General features: G+C 43.5%; 1 protein-coding gene across 1 annotated transcript in view; it reads left to right on the forward strand.

Annotated features, from left to right (window-relative positions):
- LOC124011234 (low-density lipoprotein receptor-related protein 1B-like) overlaps positions 1-25,889 on the forward strand; it is a 196,180-nt gene that overhangs the window by 141,536 nt on the left and 28,755 nt on the right. Inside the window, exons 59-73 of the mRNA XM_046324387.1 lie at positions 2,320-2,501; positions 2,987-3,186; positions 11,330-11,518; positions 11,792-11,961; positions 12,603-12,696; positions 13,190-13,306; positions 13,523-13,642; positions 15,797-15,916; positions 18,724-18,840; positions 19,256-19,498; positions 21,088-21,197; positions 21,950-22,082; positions 23,613-23,858; positions 24,327-24,461; positions 25,563-25,700. Coding sequence (XP_046180343.1) covers positions 2,320-2,501; positions 2,987-3,186; positions 11,330-11,518; positions 11,792-11,961; positions 12,603-12,696; positions 13,190-13,306; positions 13,523-13,642; positions 15,797-15,916; positions 18,724-18,840; positions 19,256-19,498; positions 21,088-21,197; positions 21,950-22,082; positions 23,613-23,858; positions 24,327-24,461; positions 25,563-25,700 — 2,314 coding nt within the window. The remainder of the gene's footprint in view (positions 1-2,319; positions 2,502-2,986; positions 3,187-11,329; positions 11,519-11,791; positions 11,962-12,602; positions 12,697-13,189; positions 13,307-13,522; positions 13,643-15,796; positions 15,917-18,723; positions 18,841-19,255; positions 19,499-21,087; positions 21,198-21,949; positions 22,083-23,612; positions 23,859-24,326; positions 24,462-25,562; positions 25,701-25,889) is intronic.

Genomic DNA, 25,889 nt, shown 5'->3' on the forward strand with positions numbered 1-25,889 from the left:
ATTCGTACTTTAGCTCACTGCTGCCAAAACTCTTCAGAGTAGAGACCATTTCTGGAGTTATTAGACCAATGTAATCACTATAAAGGGCGATATTAGAACTGTTGCCGTGCAGACCCATAGAAGGCTGTTCTGAATCGTAAGGGCTTTTCACAATGTATCTTCTTAATTTGGGGTTAAAATCACACCAGGGCTCGCTTACCCTCCATTCACACGATCAATTGTTAACACTGGGGTAACTGAACCCAACTGTCTGGAGTAGAATGCGAGGGCTCCACCTAACCGGTTACAGTGATTTTCTGATTCATCTTGAGTTGCTTTAAAGGCCCAGTGCAGTCGCAAACATGATTTCCCTGTGTCGTTAGCCATGAGGTTCTTTGAAAGGCTGGTCATGGCTCACATCAACAGCATCCTCTGGGATACCCTAGACCCACTCCAATTTGCATACTGCCCCAACAGATCCACAGATAACGCAATCACAATCGCACTCCACACTGCCCTTTCCCACCTGGACAAAAGGAACGCCTACGTGAGAGTGCTGTTTATTGACTACAGCTCAGTGTTCAACAACACCATTGTGCCCACAATGCTTATGACTAAGCTAAGGACTCTGGGACTAAATACCTCCCTCTGCAACTGGATCCTGGACTTCCTGACGGGCCGCCCCCAGGTGGTGAGGGTAGGCAACAACACGTCTGTTATGCTGATACTCAACACTGGGACACCTCAGGGGTGTGTCCTTAGTTTCCTCCTGTACTCCCTGTTCACCCAAGACTGCGTGGCCAAACGCAAATCCAACATCATCATTAAGTTTGCTGACAACACAACAGTAGTAGGCCTGATCACCGACAACGATGAGACAGCCTATAGGGAGGAGGTCAGAGACAACAAACTCTCCCTCAATGTGAGCAAGACAAAGGAGCTGATCGTGGATTTCAGGAAAAGGCGGGCCGAACAGGCCCCCATTAACATCGACGTGGCTGTAGTGGAGCGGGTCAAGAGTTTAAAGTTCCTTGGTGTCCACGTCACCAACGAACTATAATAGTCCAAATGCACCATGACAGTTGTGAAGAGACTGAGGAGACTGAAAAGATTTGGTATGGGTACCCAGATCCTCAAAAAGTTATACAGCTGCACCAACAAGCGCATCCTGACCGGTTGCATCACTGCCTGGTAGGGTAACTGCTCGGCATCTGACTGTAAGGCTCTACAGAGGGTAGTGCGTACGGCCCAGTACATCACTGGGGCCAAGCTGACTGCTATCCAGTATCTATATACTAGGCAGTGTCAGAGGATAGCCCAAAAATTGTCAAAGACTCCAGTAAACCCAAGTTATAGACTGTTTACTCTGCTACCGCACAGCAAGCAGTACCGGAGCGCCAAGTCTAGGACCAAAAGGCTCCTTAACAGCTTCTACCCCCAAGCCATAATACTGCTGAACAATTAATCAAATGGCCATCGGATTATTTACATTGACACCTGTCCCGTCTTCCTCCTCCATTTTGTTTTGTACACTGCTGCTACTCTCTGTTCATTATCTATGCGTAGGCACTTCCCCCTACCTACATGTACAAATTACCTCAACTAACCTGTACCCCCGCACATTGACTCGGTACCGGTACCCCCTGTATATGGCCTCGTTATTGTTATTTTATTGTTCGTTTTCATCATTTTTTACTTTAGTTTATTTGGTAAATATTGTCTTAAGACTTTCTTGAACTGCACTTTTTGTTAAGGGCTTGTAAAAGTAATCATTTCACGACAAGGTCTACACATGTTGTATTCGGCGCATGTGACAAAGTTTGATTTGATTTGTATATATACATCCGCACTGTGAAATTGTGAAAATGATGGTGCTTCTACACCTGCATTGCTTGCTGTTTGGGGTTTTAGGCTGGGTTTCTGTACAGCACGTTGAGATATCAGCTGATGTACGAAGGGCTATATAAATAAATTTGATTTGATGATGTCCTTTTAGTGTAAGAGCTGTTTAAAAAGACTGCCAGACATTTCAGCCAGTTTTGGTGGTAGGAAGATTTGGCCTGCCCGGTGACTTCACCAGGCAGTAAATTGGTTAATAGACCAATGAATATATTTCCTAAGGGTCTGGCAATAACAGCTCAGTTTTCCCCTCCACCACTTCGAACAGCTCCCAGACAGTCCTGGCAAAATTCTTTCTTGAGAAATCGCTCTTTGTTAAGTTTTCATTTTTGCCACATTTAATTGAAAACAATCACAGTAAGGTACATAATTGTTACCCGGGAAATGATTTGACATTGAGATAAAAATGCCCCTACCTGTTTCCTCTCCTCTGACCCACAGGTCATACACAGGATGTCTGCCCCCAGTGCTCTAGCCGTGGACTGGATAGGAAAGAACCTATACTGGTGTGACATAGTGAAGAAGAGTCTGGAGGTGTCCAAGGCTAACGGCCTCTATCCTGTGGTATTGGTCAGCACTGGTCTGGACAACCCTACTGACCTTGCTTTGGATGCTGACACTGGGCATGTACAACACTCCATATTCTCTGTCTGTCTCTACATCATGCTAGACTCTATATCTGTCACAGTATAATCTGGAGAGGATTCATCCAGAACGGGATTTAGCTATGTCTGTTGAGAGAGACAGTACCACAGACTCTCAAAATAAATACCGGCTAATCAGTATGTTACTGTGTAAGTGTAACTATGCTATTTTGTTTCTGAGGCAGCCAACTTTCTGCTCAGGCTTTGAAGTCTAGTACTCATTTTCATGTTGAATTTGATATCTCACATAAGCTACTCCATAATGGAAAGTAAACGTAGTTACATTTACATGATTCTTGTCATTTAGGAGACACTCTTATCCAGAGCGACTTACAGTTAGTGCATTAACCTTAAGATAGCAAACTGAGACAACCACAAGTCAGTCCACATAAGCCCATTTGACCAAGGGAGTGGAGAAGTGTAGCTTAAGGTATCTAGCTGAAAACTGTGTCATTCCTCTGTAGTTATGTGTTCTGGATCGACAGTGGAGAGTATCCCCATATTGGGAGGATAGGTTTGGACGGCAGCAGCCGGACTGTGATCAGCGATTCAGACATATTCAGGCCTGCAGCTCTCACCATCGACTACACAGCAAAAAGACTTTACTGGGCTGACTCGCATCATATTCTCTTCTCAAACATGGACGGTTCAGAAAGACGCAAAGGTAAGTGACAGTGAATTGAGGATGGCCCTTGGTCGGTCGGTCGGTCTGTCTGTCTGTCTGTTTATTTTATTTATTTATTTATTTAACCTTAATTTAACTAGACAAGTCAGTTAAGAACAAATTCTTATTTACAATGACGGCCTACCAAAATGCAAAAGGCCTCCTGTGGGGACGGGTGATGGGATTAAAAATAAAAAACAAAATATAAATATAGGACAAACACACATCATGACAAGAGAGACAACACAACACTACATAAAGAGAGACCTAAGACAACAACATAGCAATGCAGCAACACATGACAACACATAATGGTACCAACAAAACATGACAACAAATGGTAGCAACACAACATGGTAGCAGCACAAAACATGGTACAAGCATTATTGGGCACAGACAGCACAAAGGGCAAGAAGGTAGAGACAACAATACATCACACAAAGCAGCCACAACTGTCAGTAAGAGTGTCCATGATTGAGTCTTTAAATTAAGAGATTGAGATAAAACTGTCCAGTTTGAGTGTTTGTTGCAGCTCGTTCCAGTCGCTAGCTGCAGTGAACTGAAAAGACGAGCGACCCTGGGATGTGTGTGCTTTTGGGACCTTTAACAGAATGTGACTGGCAGAACAGGTGTTGAATGTGGAGGATGAGGGCTGCAGTAGATATCTCATATAGGGGGGGAGTGAGGCCTAAGAGGGTTTTACAAATTAGCATCAACCAGTGTGTCTTGCGACAGGTATACAGAGATGACCAGTTTACAGAGGAGTATAGAGTGCAGTGATGTGTCCTATAAGGAGCATTGGTGGCAAGTCTGATGGCCGAATGGTAAAGAACATCTAGCCACCCGAGAGCACCCTTACCTGCCGATCTATAAATGATGTCTCCGTAATCTAGCATGGGAAGGATCATCTGAATCGGGTTAGTTTGGCAGCTGGGGTGGAAGAGGAGCGATTACGATAGAGGAAACCAAGAATAGATTTAACTTTAGCCTGCAGCTTTGATATGTGCTGAGAGAAGGACAGTGTACCATCTTGATATACTCCCAAGTACATGTATGAAGTGACTACATCAAGCTCTAAATCCTCAGAGGTAGTAATCACACCTGTGGGGAGAGGCCTTTGTTTTGGAGGTGTTCAGAACAGGGTTCAGGGTAGAGAAAGCTTGTTGGACACTAAGAAAGCTTTGTTGTCGAGCATTTAGAACAGAATCTGGGGATGGGCTATAAGACTGTATCATCTGCGTATAAATGGATGAGAGAGCTTCCTACTGCCTGAGCTATGTTGTTGACGCAAATTGAGAAGAGCGTGGGGCCTAGGATTGAGCCTTGGTGACAGGCAGTGGCTGAGACAATAGATTTTCTGACTTTATAAACTGCACTCTTTGAGAGCGGTAGTTAGCAAACCAGGCCAAAGACCCCTCAGAGACACCAATACTCCATAGCCAGCCCACAAGAATGGAATGGTCTACCGTATCTGCTCGGCTACGCATGCCTCTCCCTAATATCAATATGTCTTGTCCATTGCTGTTTTGGTTAGTGATTATTGTCTTATTTCATTGTATAGCCTCCAGCCATGCTCAATATGCCTCAGCTAACCCTCTTGTCCCACCTCCCACACATGCGGTGACCTCACCTGGTTTAATTGATGTCTCTAGAGACAATACCTGTCTCATCGTCACTCGATGCCTAGGTTTACCTCTACTGTAACTGTACTCACATCCTACCATACCTTTGTCTGTACATTATGCATTGAATCTATTCTACCGAGCCCAGAAACCTGCTCCTTTTAGTCTTGTTCCAAACGCACTAGACGACCAGTCTTTATAGCCTTTAGCCGTACCCTTATCCTATTCCTCCTCTGCTCCTCCGGTGATGTAGAGGTGAATCCAGGCCCTGCAGTGCCTAGCTCTACCTCCATTCCCAAGGCGCTCTCATTTGTTGACTTCAGTAACCATAAAAGCCTTGGTTTCATGCATGTTAACATTAGAAGCCTCCTCCCTAAGTTTGTTTTATTCACTGCTTTAGCACACACTGCCAACCCGGATGTCCTAGTCGTGTCTGAATCCTGGATTAGGAAGGCCACCAAAAATCCTTAAACTTCCATCCCTAACCATAACATTTTACGACAAGATAGAACTGCCAAAAAGGGGCGTAGTTGCAATCTACTGCAGAGTTCTGTCTTACATAATATCCAGGTCTGTTCCCTAACAATTTGAGCTTCCACTTTTAATATCCACCTTTCTAGAACCAAGTCTCTCACCATTGCAGCTTGATATAGACCACCTTCTGCCCCCAGCCAGCTGTGCTCTGGACACCATATGTGAATTGATTGCCTACCATCTATCTTCAGGGCTCGTGCTGTTAGGTGACCTAAACTGGGACATGTTTAACACTCAGGCCATCCTACAATCTAAGCTTGATGCCCTCAATCTTACACAAATTATCAATGAACCTACCAGGTACAACCCCAAATCCGTAAACACAGGCACTCACATAGATAGCATCCTAACCAACCTGCCCTCCAAATACACCTCTGCTGTCTTCAACCAGGATCTCAGCAATCACTGCCTTATTACTTGCATCCGTAATGGGTCTGCGGTCAAACGTCCACCCCTCATCACTGTCAAACGCTCCCTAAAACACTTCTGCGAGCAGGCCTTTCTAATCGACTTGGCCCGGGTATCCTGGAAGAATATTGACCTCATTCTGTCAGAAGAGGATGCCTGGTTATTCTTTAAAAGTGCTTTCCTCACAATCTTAAATAAGCATGCCCCGTTTAAAAAATGTAGAACCAGGAACAGATATAGCCCATGGTTCACTCCAGACCTGACTGCCCTTGACCAGCACAAAAACATCCTATGGCGTACTACATTAGAATCAAATATAACCCGCGATATGCAACTTTTCAGGGAAGTAAGGAACCAATAAAGACAGGCAGTTAGGAAAGCAAAGGCTAGCTTTTTCAAACAGACATTTGCATCCTGCAGCACAAACTCCAAAAGGTTCAGGACATTGTAAAGTCCATGGAGAATAAGAGCACCTCCTCCCAGCTGCCCACTGCACTGAGGCTAGGAAACACTATCACCACAGATAAATCCATGATAATTGAGAATTTCAATAAGCATTTTTCCATTTCTGGTCATGCTTCCACCTGGCCACCCCTACACTGGTCAACAGCCCTGCACCCTCCATAGCAACTTGCCCAAGCCTCCCCATTTCTCCTTCACCCAAATCCAGATAGCTGATGTTCTGACAGAGCTGCAAAATCTGGACCCCTACAAATCAGCAGGACTAGACAATCTGGACCCTCTCTTTCTAAATGTATCAGCCGACATTGTTGCAACCTCTATTACTAGCCTGTTCAAACTCTCTTTCGTATCATCTGAGATCCCCAAAGATTGGAAAGCTGCCACGGTCATCCCCCTCTTCGAAGGGGGAGACACTCTAGACCCAAGCTGCTACAGACCTATATCTATCCTATACTGTCTTTCTAAAGTCTTCGAAGGCCAAGTTAACCTCTCTAGGGTATGTGGGACGCTAGCATCCCACCTAGCCAACATCCAGTGAGATTGCAGAGCGCCAAATTAAAATACAGAAATACTAATTTTAAAAATTCAGAAAATATATTTACCTATCTCACATAGGTTTAAAGATTCTTGTGAATCCAACCATGGTGTCAGATTTAAAAAATGCTTTACATTGAAAGCATACCTTACAATTATTTGAGAACATAGCCCAGTCATTACAAACAGTAACCAACCAAGTAGAAGAGTTACACAAGTCAGAAATAGAGATAAAATGAATCACTTACCTTTGATGATATTCATATGGTTGCACTCAGAAGACATTAATTTATTCAATACATTTTCCTTTTGTTCGATAAAGTCTCTCTTTATATCCGAAAACCTCCGTTGTGTTCACGTTTTCTTGAGTAATCCACAGGCTCAAACGCAGTCACAACAGGCAGACAAAAAAATTCCAATTGTATCTGTAAAGTTCATAGAAACATGTCAAACAATGTTTATATTCAATCCTCAGGTTGTTTTTTGCCTAAATAATTGATCATATTTCAACCTGACAATAACGTCGTCAATATAAAAGGTAACCAAGAAAGACACTCTCTCGGTCGTACGCATGAAAAAGCTCTGTGACACTGCAAGGTCCACTCATTCAGACTGCTCTTACTCCCTCATTTTTCAGTATACAAACCTGAAACAATTTCTCAAGACCGTTGACATCTAGTAGAAGGCATAGGAACTGCAATTTGAGTCCTAAGTCAATGGATACGGTAATGGCATTGAATAGAAAACTACAACAACAACAAAAAATCCTACTTCCTGAATGGATTTTTTCTCAGGTTTTCACCTGCCAAATCAGTTCTGTTATTCTCACAGACACTATGTTAACAGTTTTGGAAACTATCCAAATATACCAATTATATGCATATCATATCTTCTAGGACTGAGTTGAAGGCAGTTTAATTTGGGAACACTTTTCATCCAAAATTCCAAATGCTGCCCCCTACCCTAGAGAAGTTAACAAACAGATCACCGACCAGTTCGAATCCCACCGTACCTTCTCCGCTATGCAATCTGGTTTCAGAGATGGTCATGGGTGCACCTCAGCCATGCTCAAGGTCCTAAACAATATCATAACCTCCATCGATAAGAGACAATACTGTGCAGCTTTATTCATAGACCTGACCGATGCTTTCAACTCTGTCAATCACCACATTCTTATCAGCAGACTCAACAGCCTTGGTTTCTCAAATTACTGCCTCGCCTGGTTCACCAACTACTTCTCTGATAGAGTTCAGTGTGTCAAATCAGAGGGCCTGTTGTCCGAACCTCTGGCAGTCCCTATGGGGGCCCCACAGGGTTCAATTCTCGGGCCGACTCTTTTCTCTGTATGCATCAATGATGTCGCTGTTGCTGTTGGGGATTCTCTGATCCACCTCTACGCAGACGATACCATTCTGTATACTTCTGGCCCTTCTTTGGACACTGTGTTAACTAACCTCCAGACGAGCTTCAATGCCATACAACTCTCCTTCCGTGGCCTCCAATTGCTCTTAAATGCAAGTAAAACTAAATCCATGCTCTTCAAACGATCGCTACCAGCACCTGCCCGCCCGCCCAGCATCACTACTCTGGATGATTCTGACTAAGAATATGTGGACATCTACAAATACCTAGGTGTCTGGTTAGACTCACATTAAGATTCTCCAATCCAAAAATAAATCTAGAATCGGCTTCCAATTTCGCAACAAAGCATCCTTTACTCATGCTGCCAAACATACCCTCGTAAAACTGACTATCCTACCGATCCTTGACTTTGGCGATGTAATTTACAAAATAGCCTCCAACACTCTACTCAGCAAATTGTATGCAGTCTATCACAGTGCCATCCATTTTGTCACCAAAGCCCCATATACTACCCACCACTGCAACCTGTATGCTCTCGTTGGCCGGCCCTCGCTTCATATTCGTCGCCAAACCCACTGGCACCAGGTCATCTACAAGTCTTTGCAAGGTAAAGCCCCACCTTATCTCAGCTCACAGGTCACCATAGCAGCACCCACCCGTATCACGCGCTCCAGCAGGTATATTTCACTGGCCACCCCCAAAGCCAATTCCTCCTCTGGCCGCCTTCCAGTTCTCTGCTGCCAATGACTAGAATGGATTGCAAAAATCAATGAAGCTGGAGACTCATATCTCCCTCACTAACTTTAAGCACCATATGTCAGAGCAGCTCACAGATCACTGCACTTGTACATAGCCCATCTGTACAATAGCCCATCCAACTATCTCATCCCCATACTGTTATTTATTTTATTTTTGCTCCTTTACACCCCAGTATCTCTACTTGCACATTCATCTTCTGCACATATATCACACCAGTGTTTAATTGCTAAATTGTAATTATTTCGCCACTATGGCCTATTTATTGCCTTACCTCCCCTATCTTACCTCATTTGCACACACTGTATATCAACTTTTTTCTATTGTGTTATTGACTGTATGTTTTGTTTATTCCATGTGTAACTCTGTGTTGTTTGTGTCTCACTGCTTTGCTTAATCTTAGCCAGGTCACAGTTGTAAATGAGAACTTGATCTCAACCAGCCTACCTGGTTAAATAAAAAATGGGATAATTAAATTAATAGCAGCACAACATTGCTTAGAATCAAGGGCAATGGTGACTTCATTGAGGACCTTCAAGGTTGCAGTGACACATCCATAACCTGAGCGGAAAACCAGATTGCATACCATAGACATCAAGAAAGGCAGTCAGTTGATTATTGACAAGTTTTTCCAACACTTTTGATAAACAGGGCAAAATAGAAACAGGCCTGTAACAGTTAGGATCAGCCTGATCTCCCCATTTAAATAAAGGATGAACCGTGGCTGCCTTCTAAGCAATGGGAACCTCCCCAGAAAGGATGATATGGGCAGCAATCTTAAAGAAGATTTGTTGCGGGGCAGGGGAAAAAGGGGGAAAAGCATTGTTTAGTCGCATTAGAAGGGGTGGGAGTTGAGGAAATGTTGGACAAGCAAGGAAGCATGGCTGAGTCAAATAAGAATCCTGACTTAATGAAAGTGGTGATTAAAGAGCTCAGTCATGTGCGTCTTGTCAGTAACAACCACATCATCAACTTTAAGGGACATGGGCAGCTGTGAGGAGGAGGGTTTATTCTCCAGATCTTTTCCAGAATTTCTTGGGGTTAGACCCACAGAGAGAGAACTGCTCCTTAAAGTAACTAACTTTGGCCTTCCGGATAGTCTGAGTGCACTTATTTCTCATTTGCCAAACCAGAGCCAGTCAGCCTGAGTATGTGTGTGCCGAGCCAAATGCAGTTCTTGAGGTGAGACCACGGTCGACCCAGGGGCTGCACTTGATTGTAATTCAAATTTTATTTATGGGGGTGTGTTTGTCAATAATACCACTGAAAATATCAAAAAAAGAAGATCCAAGCTGATTCTATACCATTTTACATTGTATCTATCTCTCTCTGTCAACCTCAAAATGTGATGGCTCAATTGGCTTTGTAAATAATGTTTTGTGCAGATTTAAGGTCCGTTTGTCATTGATTGTACTTTTTCAGACTTTAGATAAAAGCCGTGACTTTACTGTGAAAAGGTTTGTTCGTGATTGATTCAACTCCATAGAAGCTGAGTGTGAGCCAAGCCATTATTATTGTAACGGCGTTCGTCTGTTGAAGAAAGAAAGTCGGACCGAAATGCAGCGTATAGGTTACTCATGACTTTAATGAAAATAAATTGTGGTACATGAAACAACTGAATACTAAATACAAAAACAACAGAACGGAACGTGAAACTAATTACAGCCTATCTGGTGACTACAACACAGAGACAGGAACAAACACCCACGAATTACAAAGTGAACTCAGGCTACCTAAATACGGTTCCCAATCCGAGACAACGAGAATCACCTGACTCCAATTGAGAACCGCCTCAGGCAGCCAAGCCTAACTAGACACACCCCTAATCATACACAATCCCAATGCTAATAAAACCCCAATACGAAACACAACATATAAACCCATGTCACACCCTGGCCTACCCAAACATATAACAAAAACACAAAATACAATGACCAAGGCGTGACAATTATGCCTGTTCCATACACTTCAAAACAAGGTGTTAATTGAAATGCGTCTCTGTCCATCTCTGGCATTCAACCTGCGAGACATGAGAGAAATGTTTTTCTCACTTTTTTTATTCATTTGGTCTAACGCAATTTCCCCCCCAAGTACTATTTGATTCACAGACAAAACATTATGTTATTAAACGAGGCTTGAAGTGAAGTCATGACATTCTCAACCTATTTTTATTGTTAATTTAATTTCAGTTTTTCATCTTCAACAGCCAGTTTGTGATTAGCTGTAACACTTATTATAGTATACTCCTTTCTCTACTAAGCCATGCTGGCAGACAGACAGTCCATTTAGTCACGTCTTTACTCCCATTTACCTGCAATAAAACACCCCAGAGCCTGGCAGCTTGTCACAGCAATTACTCAGGGCGAGCTGTGTGTGCGCCTGAATGTGTGTGCGTTCACGCGTGCATGTGTGTGAGATCTGGCTGTGTTCCAGACTCTGATTAATCAGTGTGTATTCCATTCCAGTGCCTAGTCAAGACATCCGGGAGGTGACAGGGCTGACTCTGTTTGAGGATGTCATCTATTGGACGGATGAGAAGTCCAAGTCACTGAACCGGGCCCACAAGACCTCCGGGGCTCAGGGAACAGAGCTGCTCAGATACTGGAGAACCATCCACAACATCAAGGTGTACCACCCTCTCCGCCAGCCCGACGGTAATCGTGTGTGTGTGTGTGTGTGTGTGTGTGTGTGTGTGTGTGTGTGTGTGTGTGTGTGTGTGTGTGTGTGTGTGTGTGTGTGTGTGTGTGTGTGTGTGTGTGTGTGTGTGTGTGTGTGTGTGTGTGTGTGTGTGTGTGTGTGTGTGTGTGTGTGTGTGTGTGTGTGAGAGAGGTTTCTTTTTAATTGTAATGAGGAAATGTGCCCTCAGACTAATGATGCTGACAGCAGAGTGGAGGGGAAAGGGCTCTAGCTGTGGATGTTGGTTTTAGCCTCCCTCTCTTCGCCGCAGTGCCCTAAACACCAGTGTCAGGTGATCAACGGAGGCTGCAGCCACCTGTGTCTGCTCTCCCCCGGGGGAAGTTACAGGTGTGCCTGCCCCACCCACTTCTACCTGGCTGCAGACAACAAGACCTGCCTGTCCAACTGCACAGCCAGCCAGGTCAGTGGCACTTTTCTCCTACTGCTTACAAAAATATTTGACATAGTCATTTAGCAGACGCTGTTATCCAGAGTGACTTACAGTTAGTGAATTCATCTTAAGTTAGCTAGGTGGGACAACTACATTTCACATTCATAGTAAGTAATGTTTCCTTAGTAATAATTGGAGGAGTGCTTAGTGCTTATATTTGACCTGAAACACACTTGCTTATCCCAACTCCCCCTGAGACACCCATAGGGAGTGGGGTCACCATTATCCACCGCCCCTGGATCAATTGGGTTAAGGGCACAGCGGCAGATTGTTCACCTTGTTGGGTCCATTGCTCTAACCTCGAAGGCTACTGTATCTGCCACCCAATAAAGCAGCTACCAGCTAAGTCCATGCTAGTTGGAGGGGAGTGGGGGGGGTGCTGTGGGATAATTCAACATATATTAAAAAGTACCTCTTAAAAATGTATTTTTGGAAGATGGGCAGGGACCAGCAGGGGCTCTGACATTAGTATGTGTAGTTTCAAGTAAAGTACTTTAGTTTTCCCACAATCTTCCTGAATGATGATGGCGATGATGATGATGACAATGATGACGATGATGAAGATGATGGTGATGATATCTGAAGCTTTCTGCTGTTGTTGTGTCCTATAGTTCCGCTGTGGGACAGATGAGTGCATTCCCTTCTGGTGGAGGTGTGACACGGTGGATGACTGTGGGGACGGGTCGGACGAGCCTCCAGACTGCCGTGAGTCACCATCAACACACACACACATACACTTGACAAGGTCCCATTAGGGTTTGTACATTTTCTGTACACACCAATTCACAATTACTCAATCAATTCACAGCCCCCTGGTGGAGCAGGACACTAACTGCACAGTACAGTACTGAAAATGTTACAACGATTCTTTATCCATAAAAGAAAGTGGGTAGAGAACAAACCCCTTTTCACATGATTTAAGATAGAATTAAAGATATTATTTTGAAATGATCAGTAAATTTAAAAACAAAAAAACAAATTGAAAATTAATCTTGATATGTAATTATGTACTCTTGTTTGTGTATTTCTGTCTTTTTATTATTTGTTGTGTTCATAATAAAAATTCAAAATAAATTGGGAAAAAAATATTTAAAAAAATATATATTTAAAAATTAAGAAAATGTTACAACCCTTTTTCCTGGTCTTGTTTACTAGCTGTGTGTGTATGTGTGTGTGTGTGTCTGTTCTTTCCTTACAGCTGAGTTTAAATGCCAGCCAGGGAGGTTCCAGTGTGGGACTGGTCTCTGTGCTCTGCCTCCGTTTATCTGTGATGGGGAGAATGACTGTGGAGACAATTCTGATGAAGCCAACTGTGGTGAGGACCTTTTATCATATTATACACATTTCTTCACATGTCTGGTCGTTATTCTAAAAGACAATGCATACTCATTACTTACCTGGTTAAATAAAGGAAATAAATGACACTCTCCATCCTATTCTGAATCCGCCCCAAACGTTTCCCACAACTAACAAATACTACATTGTAGACTACCTTGGCTAAGGCTAACACCTTTGTTCATACCATCTACAGAATCCTACATCTGTCTATCTGGACAGTTCAAATGCAGGAAGCGACAGAAGTGCATCCCACTGAACCTGCGCTGTAACGGACAGGACGACTGTGGAGACGGCGAGGACGAGACGGACTGCCGTAAGAATCAAATCATCCGTAGATGGATCTCTATAGATACGGTCTTAAAGAACAGGCTGACTACGTGATGAAAGTTTGCCAGCTCTGTACGTTTTATCGGGAGATTTCAATTTCACTTGGCCATGAAAAATGAGGCTGCGCAAGACATAGATAATGAAGTATTGGAAAGGCTTTTGTTGTTAGCACTCTGGTCATTTCTTTAGCGGGAGAGACAACCCTTTTGGTGAATGACAAAAGACAAGAAAGGAACAGTAGAGAGAAACTCAGACCCTGAACGGACAGGATCTGTGACTTCCCCTCTGATTTTTAAGTCTTGGTCAATGATTCACCCTGTTAACAATTATCTTTGGATTGCAGAAAGCCCCCAGCCTCCTATGTTCATACTGCCATACCTGGTTAATTCTGCTCAAAGACACAAGGAAGGTCCATTATTAATAAAAGCTACATGTCCTTGTTATTACACGAAAAGGATGCACATTTCTTTTCAGTTGACCTAGTTTGACTTCGCCGCGGAGTTTGATTGGAGTTTCCTCCCATGCTTGTTATCCCTCAAGCTTGACATTTTAAAGTTCCGAACTTCTGGATGCTTCTTTCGCTTGTCTGAAATGTACAGTACCAGGTAAAGGTTGAGACAACTCCTCGTGTGTGAGAGAGACAGAAAGAAGGGTCTTAATAAGTACCTGGAATCACACCTGTCTGGTTGTCATCACGAATCAAAGTGACAGCTCTAAGATACACTGGAGCAAGGTCTCAAGACACACACACACACACCATCCATGAACACCTTATTAGATCCCAGTGATGGGCTAACGACTCATCTCACAGCTCCAGTCCCTAGAATCAGTCTAATCTCCCTCCCTGCACCCCCTGAGCCCCTGTCTCTGGCTCACATCCAGACCCAGCCTGGCTCAGTGGTTGAGCTGTGTTGCCCTGAGGCCACTGGGAACAGAGTGGGAACAGAGAGGAAGACACTGGTAATTGCACCAGCAGGGGGTTGAGCCAGGCAGGGAGGGAGGGAGGGAGGGGAAGTATAGGGAGGCTGGAGGAATGTACAGCACCAGGTAAAGTGTGCCTCTGTAGGCTCTGTTTGAACAAACCTAGCACAAGTGTAAATCTAAGCGCTGGCGGTAGAGCTGTAGGTTGGGGGGTGTGTCAGAAATATTTGTTGCTATTTTCACAACCAGATTTATGGGCGCAGTTGCTGGCGGTAGCGCGGAAGGGCTGGGTTTTGATTAATAAACAGGTTGACGGTGTATCAAGGCTTGACCTCTCACTGGCCAATCAGAACATGCTCCATGGCTAAATATGTGGTTGCTTCAAGTTGTCAAGAGCTTGGGATTATAAGGTTCTATCTGCAAAAATAGGATTCTGCAATGATTGGCATTAGAATTCCGAACCCGGCGTAAGTTCTTAAGGACACACCTCAAATATTTCCACCCCTCCCACCTCAGCGCAAACCAGCTGACATTAGACAGGTAAACGGACAAACCTGGCGTCAGGGCAGGAAAATGCCAGTGCGCCAGTTTTTACATGACGAACGTGCTTTTGACACTTGCGCCTCCTTACCGCCAACTGAAAATAGAGCACCGTGTGTGTTTGCTGTTTGCGTGCGCGTGTGTGAGCGGCAGAGAGACACAGAGAGGGTATTCCAGGAGCTGAGTCTCACCCAGGGTGCAGATTAGGGCAGACAGAAGGTTGGTTTAGCCTGCGTCTGAGGGGGATGCCTTTCTGAGACAGAGGGAGGTTTAACCAGGGCTAATCATGCTGGGAGGGCTGAGGGTTTAGAGATGCAGCTGGAGCTCTAACCACCTCCATCCCCCTCCTGCTGGGAAAGAGGAGGGGGATGGATGCTCTGGGTGTCAAGGCACTGTGGCATAAGGAGGGGTGCAGAGTAAAAATGAATTTGACTTTCTCTATTGCTCCACGCCCTAGGTTTTGTATGCCACATATAAAACAATTTGTGTGGATTTGATGTACCTACAATACATGTGTATTGCTATTGTTTTTTGGTAATGTCTTTATCATCTTGGTACCTTCGGTTGCCGACAAGTTTTGTAATTTTAGAACTGTCCGTTATTGTATCCCTCGTGATGGCGTCTCTTCTCACCTTTGTCCGCACTGTTTATCTCCTGTGCCATCGGTCTCCACCCCCAGCTGAGAGCACCTGTTCTGCCAGCCAGTTCCAGTGTAAGACCTCCCTGCACTGCATCTCGGCCCTGTGGGTGTGTGACGAGGACCCGGACTGTGCCGATGGATCGGACGAGGCCAACTGCGGTGAGTTCTACTGTTCTATGCTATTGTACCTTCAGAAAGTATGCACACACCCCTTGACCCCCCGCTCACATTTTGTTGTGTTATAGCCTGAATTTAAAATGGTTTAAATTGAGATTTTGTATAAATGGCCTGCCTACACACAATGCCTCGTAATGTCAAAGTGGATTTTTTATTTTATTTTTATGTTTACAAATTATTATTGAGTCATTAAGTATTTAACCCCTTTGTCATGGCAAACCTAAAATAAGTTCAGGAGTAGAGATTTGCTTAACATAACATGTCACATAAATTGCATGGACTCACTCTTTGTGCAGTAATAGTGTTTAACGTGACTTTTGAATAACTACCTCATCTCTGCACCCCACACATACAATCATCTGTAACGTTCCTCAGTGAATTTCAAAGACAGATTCAACCACAAAGACCAGGGAGGTTTTCCAATAGCTCACAAAGAAGGGCAACTATGGGCAAAATAAATAAAACAAGCGGTCCATTGAATATAGTTATTAATTATACTTTGGATGTATCAATACAACCAGTCACTACATAGATATAGGCGTCCTTCCAATCTCAGTTGCGGAAAGGAATGAAGACACTCAGGGCTGTCACCGCTAGGCCAATGGTGGCTTTAAAACAGTTACAGAATTGAATGGCTGTGATAGGAGAAAACTGAGGCTGGATTAACAGCATTAATCTAAATGACGAAGTGACAAGATGGAAAATATTCCAAAACATTCATCCTTTTTTGCAATAAGGCAGTTAAGTTATACTGCATAAAATGTGGCCAATACATGTACTTCATGTGCTGAATACAAAGCGTTATGTTTTGGGCAAATCCAACACAACACATCACCGAGTACCACTCTTTATATATTCAATCATGGTGGTGACTGCATCATGTTATGGGTATGCTCATCTGCAAGGATTATGGAGTTTTTTTTAGGATAAAAAGAAACAGAATTGAGCTAAGCACAGGCAAAATCCTTGAGGAAAAGCTGGTTCACTCTGCTTTAAACCAGACACTGGGAGAATTCACCTTTCACCAAATTCACCTTTCAGCAGGACAATAACCTAAAACACAAGGCCAGATATACACTGGAGTTGCTTACCAAGACAACATTGAATGTTCCTGAGTTGCCTAGTTACAGTTTTGACTTAAAATGGTATTAAAAAGTATGACAACACATGAAAAGATGGCAATTTGACAGAGCTTGAAGATTTTTTTAAATAATAATGTGCAGATATTGTACACTCCCATGTGTGCAAAGCTCTTAGAGACTTACCCAGAAAGACTCACAGTTGTAATCGCTGCCAATGGCGATTCTAACAAAACGTAATACAACAAAATGTGGAATAAGTCAAGGGGTATGAATACTTTCTGAAGGCAATGTATGTTATATTATATTATATTCTAGTCTACAGTCTACAGGTTCCAAAAGGGTTCTTCGGTTGTCCCCATAAGATAACCCTTTTTGGTTCAAGGTACCTGTTGGGTTCCATGTAGAATCCCCAAAAGGGTTCTACCTAGAACCAAAGGGGTTTCTTCAAAGGGTTCTCCTATGGGGACAGCCGAAGAACCCTTTTAGGTTCTAGATAGCAACTTTTTTAGTCTAGTCTTTTGTAGTCTAGTCTATTGTAGCAGTTTTTAATCACAATGGAATGGCCTACTCTAAGGGGACATTTGTAGCTCGACTTTGTGTTTCATTGTACTTCATGCAAGCTTTGGCAGGTAAACGCAAATGTGTAGACTTAAACTGAATGTGATAGAATAGATAACGTTATACAGACATCAACTGACATTTTTTACTGGTGACCACCTCATTAATGCTGACTGGTCTTTGATATGCTCATAAAGCACTTGTTAATATGGCCAGCTCCAGAGATTAGCTGGAGGAGGTTAAGTCCTTTCACTGGCTCTTCCTCTCATCAAATGGACAGCTAGGGCTTGACCTTGGCATTTCCACTGCTGCCTGTGAATTTAATGGTGACATTTCGGGAGATCGAGGGGATGACAGTAAGTTCTCTCCGTGATTTGAGTCGTTCTCTCTGGTTTTCAGTCAGTGCTCAATTTTTTTAAAAACATTTTCTCTATGGGTCATATTTAAAAGGTTTCTTCTCTTACCGATGATATCCCGACAGATATTAAGCATGAGAGGAGACGTACACACTTACAGAACATATTGTATACACACACTGGCTTTGACTTACCTTAATTCACGAGAGGCTACAACTTAGTGTTCTGGAATTCCCAGCATCGTATTTTTCTTTCTTAATTCTAGAATGTGATATAAATCTTTCAGGCATGGGAATTAATGGATTTAGTATTCAACCGCAGCAGTGTGCTCAGGTCAAGTTTGAATTCTGTTAATGTCATAATAAGTTTGGTAATTAGCTCTCAGACATGGTACTGTGTGATTGTCAATTAATAATGCATGATGCATTTATCTTTTCTCCCCATAGTTCGATTTAAAAGTCTGACAGGGAGATGAGAGGATATCACTTTGCTGATTCTACAGTGTTGGGACACCATGTAAAGACGGATTACTAGGTTGTTATTTTAGACAGGAAACAGGAAAGTTACTGTTCTTCCAGTCTTTCTTGTTGACAGTAGCAGGCGTTTTATATGCAGTATGTATTGTCTTACTCTTTATCGGTCATCGCCTCGTCTTCCTTAGAGGAAACTCAAGGGACCGACGATCACCATCACACACACCTGGCAATATGCAAAAACGTCAACATGGATCCCGTGTCGGAACACTTTGCTTGTTTTACGCCTTCATGGACTGTCTTGTTGTTTCTGTGCCTAGATGAGAAGACATGCGGTCCTCATGAGTTCCGGTGCCAGAACAACAACTGTGTCCCGGAACACTGGAGGTGTGACGGACAGAGTGACTGTGGCGACAACACAGATGAACAGAACTGCAGTAAGTCCCTCCCTCGTCTTCGGTCTGTTGTTCACGCTGGAAGGAATGACCTCGGAATGAACTTTTGCTCACTCCCTGACACTATAACTAGAGCCTTGTGTTTTGCGCAATCATGTGACGTAGCAAAATGCTATCTTGTATCTGAAGCCTTCTCCAGAAATGACAATTGCGCCAGAATTGAAAGCGATTGATGCTGGATCATCTGACACACAAAAAAAGAAAAGAGGAACGTTCAATGAAAATGCTTTAAAGGTTCAAATCCAGGTCAGGTTACATGACTGCGCAGAATACAGCCACCTAATATGACCACCAACAAATACTTCTGCTTGGTATGATGAGGAATGTCCTGGGGAAACATGCCTCACTGTCATGCGCCTAAAATCACTGTCATTCCTTATTCCCTTACACCTCTCAGAGCCAGCCACCTGCCCCTCCAGGGACTTTGTGTGTGACAACGGAGAGTGCATCTCGGCTCGTTTCCATTGTGACGGTGACAGGGACTGTGCTGATAACTCTGATGAAAAAGGCTGCGAGACGCGCTCGTGCCCCGCGGACCAGTTCCAGTGTCTCAATCACCTCTGCATCTCCAACAAGTGGCTCTGTGACGGCCAGGAGGACTGTAAGACGGGGGAGGACGAGAGGAACTGCCAAGGACCAGGTATGAGCTCACAGACACGCTCGCACGGGGACACACACGTACACACGCACACTTGATTACTTACTGTATAGCTGTTGGGTATATGTCGGATAGCTGTTGCTGGCTGCGGCTGTAGGTGGGAACTTGCTTTCACTGTCTTACTCAGATCAACCGTGTTGATACTGCACTTCGTTGGAAAGCATGCTTGTGTGTCACACATCTTGTGATCGGGGGACTGTTTGTTCGTCTGTGTTTGTTTGTGTTCAGCAACAGTTGCAGTTTTATGATGTCCCCAGTAAGCGTAGATACAGTTGGCTTACTGTCTTGCATTGACAGCTCGAAAATAACCCTTAATGCCTTTAGAAACCAACAGGTATTCCCACACGTGGACCAATTCTCCGTCGACAGCAATTACAGATTTCACTCCACTCTCGTATATCCTGACATTCACATTTATTCGAAGATTTGTAATCCCTTTGTGCTTCATTGCATGAATTGAATGTATGCCAAACTTGAAGTCTTGTGGAGGAATAAATGCAAGGCCAGAGTAGCTTCAAGGCACTTCAAATCTCGAGCAGATGGTTCGATATCGGCAAGCTGGTCTTCTCTCCTGTCTGCTAACCGAAGGTGTGAAATTAAAATGAGCTTTGTCTCTCTCACCGAGATGCCTCTGCCTGTCTGCCCTGTCTGCCCTGTCTGCCCTGTCTGCCCTGTCTGCCCTGTCTGTCTGTCTGTCTGTCTGTCTGTCTGTCTGTCTGTCTGTCTGTCTGTCTGTCTGTCTGTCTGTCTGTCTGTCTGTCTGTCTGTCTGTCTGTCTGTCTGTCTGTCTGTCTGTCTGTCTGTCTGTCTGTCTGTCTGTCTGTCTGTCTGTCTGTCTCTGCCAATTCAATTGCTTTATTGGCATGATTTAACAATGTACACATTGCCAAAGCATACTTTGGCAATGGAATGATTCATTAACAACATCATCAAAAATAATCAAGATTGTCACAAAGAGGAAAATCACTAAGAACAATAATCAAGGGTGTGGTGGATGGGATTGTATTAGAAATATAAATCGCTAAGAAAATAAATAACACGAAGGCATGTGCAGGTTTGTTGGTCTGTCTCTCTCTCTTTCTCATAACAACTCGTTTTTTTAACAAATATTTTCTTTATATATTTATATGGAAAGTACCTGTGGACAGCTGTGGCTGCACTTGCACTGTAAATTCCTCCAATTGGAAGGGCCACGCCGTGACATGCATGAAAAGCTTTCCCCCCCTCTCTCCCAGTGAGTCCAGGTGGGAGCGAGACTCAATTGCTTTGATTGGTCCAAAGTGCTCCAAAACATGCTAGGAATAGCACTCAGAATGAACAGTGTTGCACTTGTATACCAGGTGGTGTCGTGGCCAGTTGAGAAGTATTTTCAGCACCGGTTTAATGGGGATTGTCTATGTCGTCAGCTTCTTTCTATCTCGTGTGGTCCTGCGTGGTTCAGTTGGTAAGAGCGTGGCGCTAGCATCATCGAGGTCGTGGGCTCAATAACTACGCGTAAATACGAATGTACCGGTATGCGCTCACTGTACTGTAAGTGATTTTGAATAAAAGTGCTATGTTACCTGTTTCAGCGGTCCTTCCGTCCTGCGCCCTGAGTGAGTATGAGTGTGTCGGGGGAGGCTGTGTGTCGGCCCGCCTGAGGTGTGATGGCCAGAGAGACTGCTCAGATGGATCTGATGAGGTGAGTGCTCCCTGATGAAGCCCTGATTGTAGTCGCTGAGCCTCATCTGTGCGATAATGCAGGATACCTTTCATGTCTGTTTGCCTTCAATGTATGCCATTTGTTCTTAAGGTCATCAACATTGGAAAATGTGACCTAATTATCTTGCGTCATATTTTCATGGAGAATCCCCATGAAATGGTGTTGAATGATGGCTCGCACTACTAGCCTGCTTTGGTCAATCAACATCCTTACCTCTCAAATACCTGGATACAGATAGTTTGGTCTTTTTTTTTTCGCTCGTTTCCTCCAAACATCAGGGTCCCTTTAGGATCTCAGTGTAATTACAACCATGCTCTTGGTTCAGAGTCGGTAGTTCACATCCATGCAGTGGCAGCCTACCTCTTTTAATAAGGTCTTTCTCCACAGCCAACAGAGTCCCCTGGAGAGAGCAACGTCATCCTAGACTCATGCATTATATATTAAAGCAATTTCCCCAAAGGCCAAGTACATGTTGATTAATTCAACCCATAACTCAGAGTTTGTAACACATCATTCTGTCATGTTTTGTACAAAATAAAATGAGCATTTGATCTGAAAATGACAATGGTCATTGTCATTCTTCGTCTTCGTCTTCTTCTTCTACGCATACATCATAATGTAATGTTAAGGCTTGGACAAGCTTTTTTGAGACCTGGCAGTGGAATGGCTTGGTGGCAGACAGGGGTGTGTGTGTTTGTTGTTCTTGAGGTGTGTGTGTATTGTGCCGACAGGTAGACTGTGTGAGGGAGTGCAGGGAGGATGAGTTCCTGTGCCTGAACCGAGCTCACTGCATCCCCAGCCGCTGGCACTGTGATGCCCTGCCTGACTGTGTGGATCACAGTGACGAGCATAACTGTGTCCAGGGTGAGCCTAGAACACACACATACACGCGCGTGCGCGCGCACACACACACACACACTCACTCACACACACACACACACACACAATGTTCTTTAAAACATGTGTGATGTATTATTCACTCAGTCTGTATTATGTTAAAACTGTGTGTCCATTGCGGTCTCCCTTCAGTCAGTGCTCTCTGTAATTGGGAGGAAAGGTTGATGGGTGCAGTGGCGTAAAAAAGTACCCAATTGTCGTACTTGAGTGAAAGTAAATATCCCTTAATAGAAAATGAGTCAGGTTAAAGTGAAAGTCACCCAGTAAAATATTGATTGAGTAAAAGTCTAAAAGAATTTGGTTTTAAATATACTTAAGTATCTAAATAAATAATTGCTGAAATATACTTAAATATCAAAAGTAAAAGTATAATTCATTTCAAATAATTTATATTTAGCAAACCAGACAGTACTGATTTCTTGCTTTTTTAAATTTATGGATAGCCCGGGGCACACTCAGACATTTACAAGCAAAGCACATGTGTTTAGTGAATCTGCCAGTTCAGAGGCAGTAGGGAGAGATGCACTTATAAGTGCATGAACTTTCTATTTTCCTATTCTGCTAAGCATTCAACATGAGTAATTTGGGGTGTCAAAGACAATGTATGGAGTAAAAAGTACATTCTTTTCTTTAAGAATGTAGTGAAGTAAATGTACATGTTATCTAAAATATAAAAAGGAAAGTAGAAATACCTCCAAAAACGACTTAAGTAGTTAAGTATTTTTACTTAAGTACTTTACACCACTGGATGGGTGAGGCAAGTAGAAAGATGGTTGTAGTATTAATCAATATAATGAGAAACAGCTGTTACTGCATCTTCTCAGAAAAGCATTCAAACTCAACATATTGCAGAGGTGTGGACTCAAGTCACATAACTCTGACTCGAGTCTGACTCTAGTCACAAATTTCATGACTTGAGACTTGACTTGATAGAAAAGAAAATAACTTCGACTTGGAGCCTCAAGATTCGGAACTCTGACTAGAGACTGATGACTTTAAATTATCTGGCCAGGTTTGTCAGTCAATTTGAGTCAGAGTCTTAGTGGTTTACTTTTTCACGCAGTTAGACACAGTAGTCGCAGCATCGCACTTTCAAAATAAATCAACCGATTGGCTGGTGAAACACACACACTGTCCACTGATTGGAGCAGCAAACGGTCAATCAACACAGGTTGGATGAGCTAGTGAACAGATTGCTAATTTGCTGTACAGCTATAGGATCGGGTGCATCGCAGTGTCAAATTGTAGGGGGAGAGGATTGCTATAAGTATGCAGCTCCCAAAAAATGTTTGATAATAGAGAATATAAACTGTTTATTTGGCAAGCACACGATCAATGGGGCATCAAGCAACAATTACTAGAATAGGCCTACTGGTCTTTTGGTATGTCAATCATATTTATGGGACAAATCTTATTTTTGGTGAAAAACAACATTGTGGAAAAATCATATTTGAAAAAAAAAACATTTAGTTTCCTACTAAATTGTTTCTCTTGCAGCAGCCCACTCTTGCCGTGCGGATGAGTTCATCTGTACCAACACACTGTGTAAGCTTTACATCTGGGTGTGCGATGGAGAGGATGACTGTGGAGATAACTCTGATGAAGACTCGGACATGTGTGCTAAACTGCCGTGTCCACCGAGCAGACCCTACCGCTGTCGGAACGACAGGGTGTGTCTGCGCTCGGAGCAGGTGTGCAACGGAGTCGACGACTGTGGGGACATCTCCGATGAAGAGGACTGTGGTGAGTTCAATCATATCTGTTCACTTTTGAACTTAATCATTCAGATGATCACAAATTACCCAGGATCACAGAGCTCCTCTGTTTTGTCTACATCTGTCTTTATTTTAGCTGGGAGTCTCTTTTAGACCAATATCTATTTTACAAGGGAGTCCTGTACATACACAATTTACAAATATAACATCATACAAACATACAACATTTACAAATCATACTCAAGAGAAACAATCCCATTTGTTAGCAAAGAGGTCCCCAATCAATCCTTTGAACTGCTCGAGAGGCACCATGACATCTAGTTATATAGCTGACTAATAGCTATTGTGTGTGCACGCATGCACACGTCCATCGCTGTTAGTGTCAAAAATGGAGATAACAATAGCCAAGCTATGGTGTTGAAACATGCCTGTTCTGTCTTTGGCCCCATGGCTGTTACCTTCTCCCCCTGGCTTGTCCTGTATCCTGGATCTGAAGATGTGATGCGGACCCCAAGGCCCTGTGGTAAGGTGGAGTTCACCTGCAGCAACCATCGCTGCATCCCGCAGGAGCTGCAGTGTGACCTGTTCGACGACTGTGGAGACGGGGGCTCGGATGAACAGGACTGTAAAGGTGGTACGTGGCTTCCAAAGTCCCTCGCTCTTCCTTTGTCCCTCGATCTCTCTCTTTCTTTCTAAATATCGATATCGATCTTGATCCGTCTTTGTCTCTGTCTCTGTCTCTCTCATCTTTTGTCTTTGTCTCTCTCGCTCTCTGTATATATCCGTCTCTCTCTCTCTATGCCTGTCTGTCTGTCTGTCTCTGCACATTTCAGTTCAGGTTCAGTTCATTTCAGTACTCCCAAGAAAGATTGTATAAGGAAAGAAGGTTCAGTTCATTTCAGTACTCCCAAGAAAGATTGTATAAGGAAAGAAGGTTCAGTTCATTTCAGTACTCCCAAGAAAGATTGTATAAGGAAAGAAGGTTCAGTTCATTTCAGTACTCCCAAGAAAGATTGTATAAGGAAAGAAGGCAGGATAAGTCCTACAAAAATCTTCCAAATAAATGCTCTCTCCTGGATCGAACATTCTGAAATAAAAACAAAGCTGAAATAAAACCATAAAATAATGCATTCTAGCCCCTGATTTTGGGCACTGTCAGCATTTGGGGCGGCAGGTAGCCTAGTAGTTAGAGCTTTGGGCCAGTAACCAAAAGGTTGCTGGATTGAATTCCCGAGCTGACAAGGTAAAAATGTGTTATTCTGAACAAGGCAGTTAACTCAGTTCCTCAGTAGGCTGTTGTTGTAAATAAGAATTTGTTCTTAACTAACTTGCCTGGTTAAATAAATAAAAAATCTGTGCACTCAGGGTATGTTTATTCCCAGCACGTATAGTACTCTATTTACAAAAGCTGAATGAGAGAGAAAAGGGCTGTGCTAATTTATGTTTTTATTATTCAAATCACCATGTTACACTCTTAGAGACAAATACATGAAAGGGTTCTTCGGCTGTCCCCATAGGAGAACCCTTTGAAGAACCCTTATTGGTTCCGGGTCGAACCCTTTTGGGTTCCATGTAGAAAACCAAAAACGGCTTTACCTGGAACCAATAAGGGTTCTTCTATGGGAACAGCCGAAGAGCCCTTTTCGGGACCCTTTTTTCTAAAGAGTGCACAAACAGCATCCAACTTCCACCATATAACGATGTGTTATTGTGACGTCCGTGTTTTATACAGTGGTTTCCGAGGAAGGAGTATGTGGAGAGAGAGCGGGTCTATGTGGAGATGACGCATTCTGCAATGATACAGGAACCGATGCACTCTGTCAGTGCAAGGCCGGCTTTCAGAGGAGCCAGACGACGAGGCAGTGTGAAGGTACAGTACGGTGATGATGTCGCCTTTGACCTCCTCCGTCTCCGGGTTTTCTTTGGCATCCACTTGCTGCTGAGAGTTTGAAACGTTACGTCGCCTTTCGAAATAGAGAGCAGACAGCGAGAAGGCCACACTTCACAGTACATGTCTGTGGTTATCACTGCAGAAAAGCTCTGATAGCTCCTGTTCACC

The sequence above is a fragment of the Oncorhynchus gorbuscha genome, linkage group LG23, assembly GCF_021184085.1.
Source record: "Oncorhynchus gorbuscha isolate QuinsamMale2020 ecotype Even-year linkage group LG23, OgorEven_v1.0, whole genome shotgun sequence".
Classification (NCBI taxonomy): Eukaryota; Metazoa; Chordata; class Actinopteri; order Salmoniformes; family Salmonidae; genus Oncorhynchus; species Oncorhynchus gorbuscha.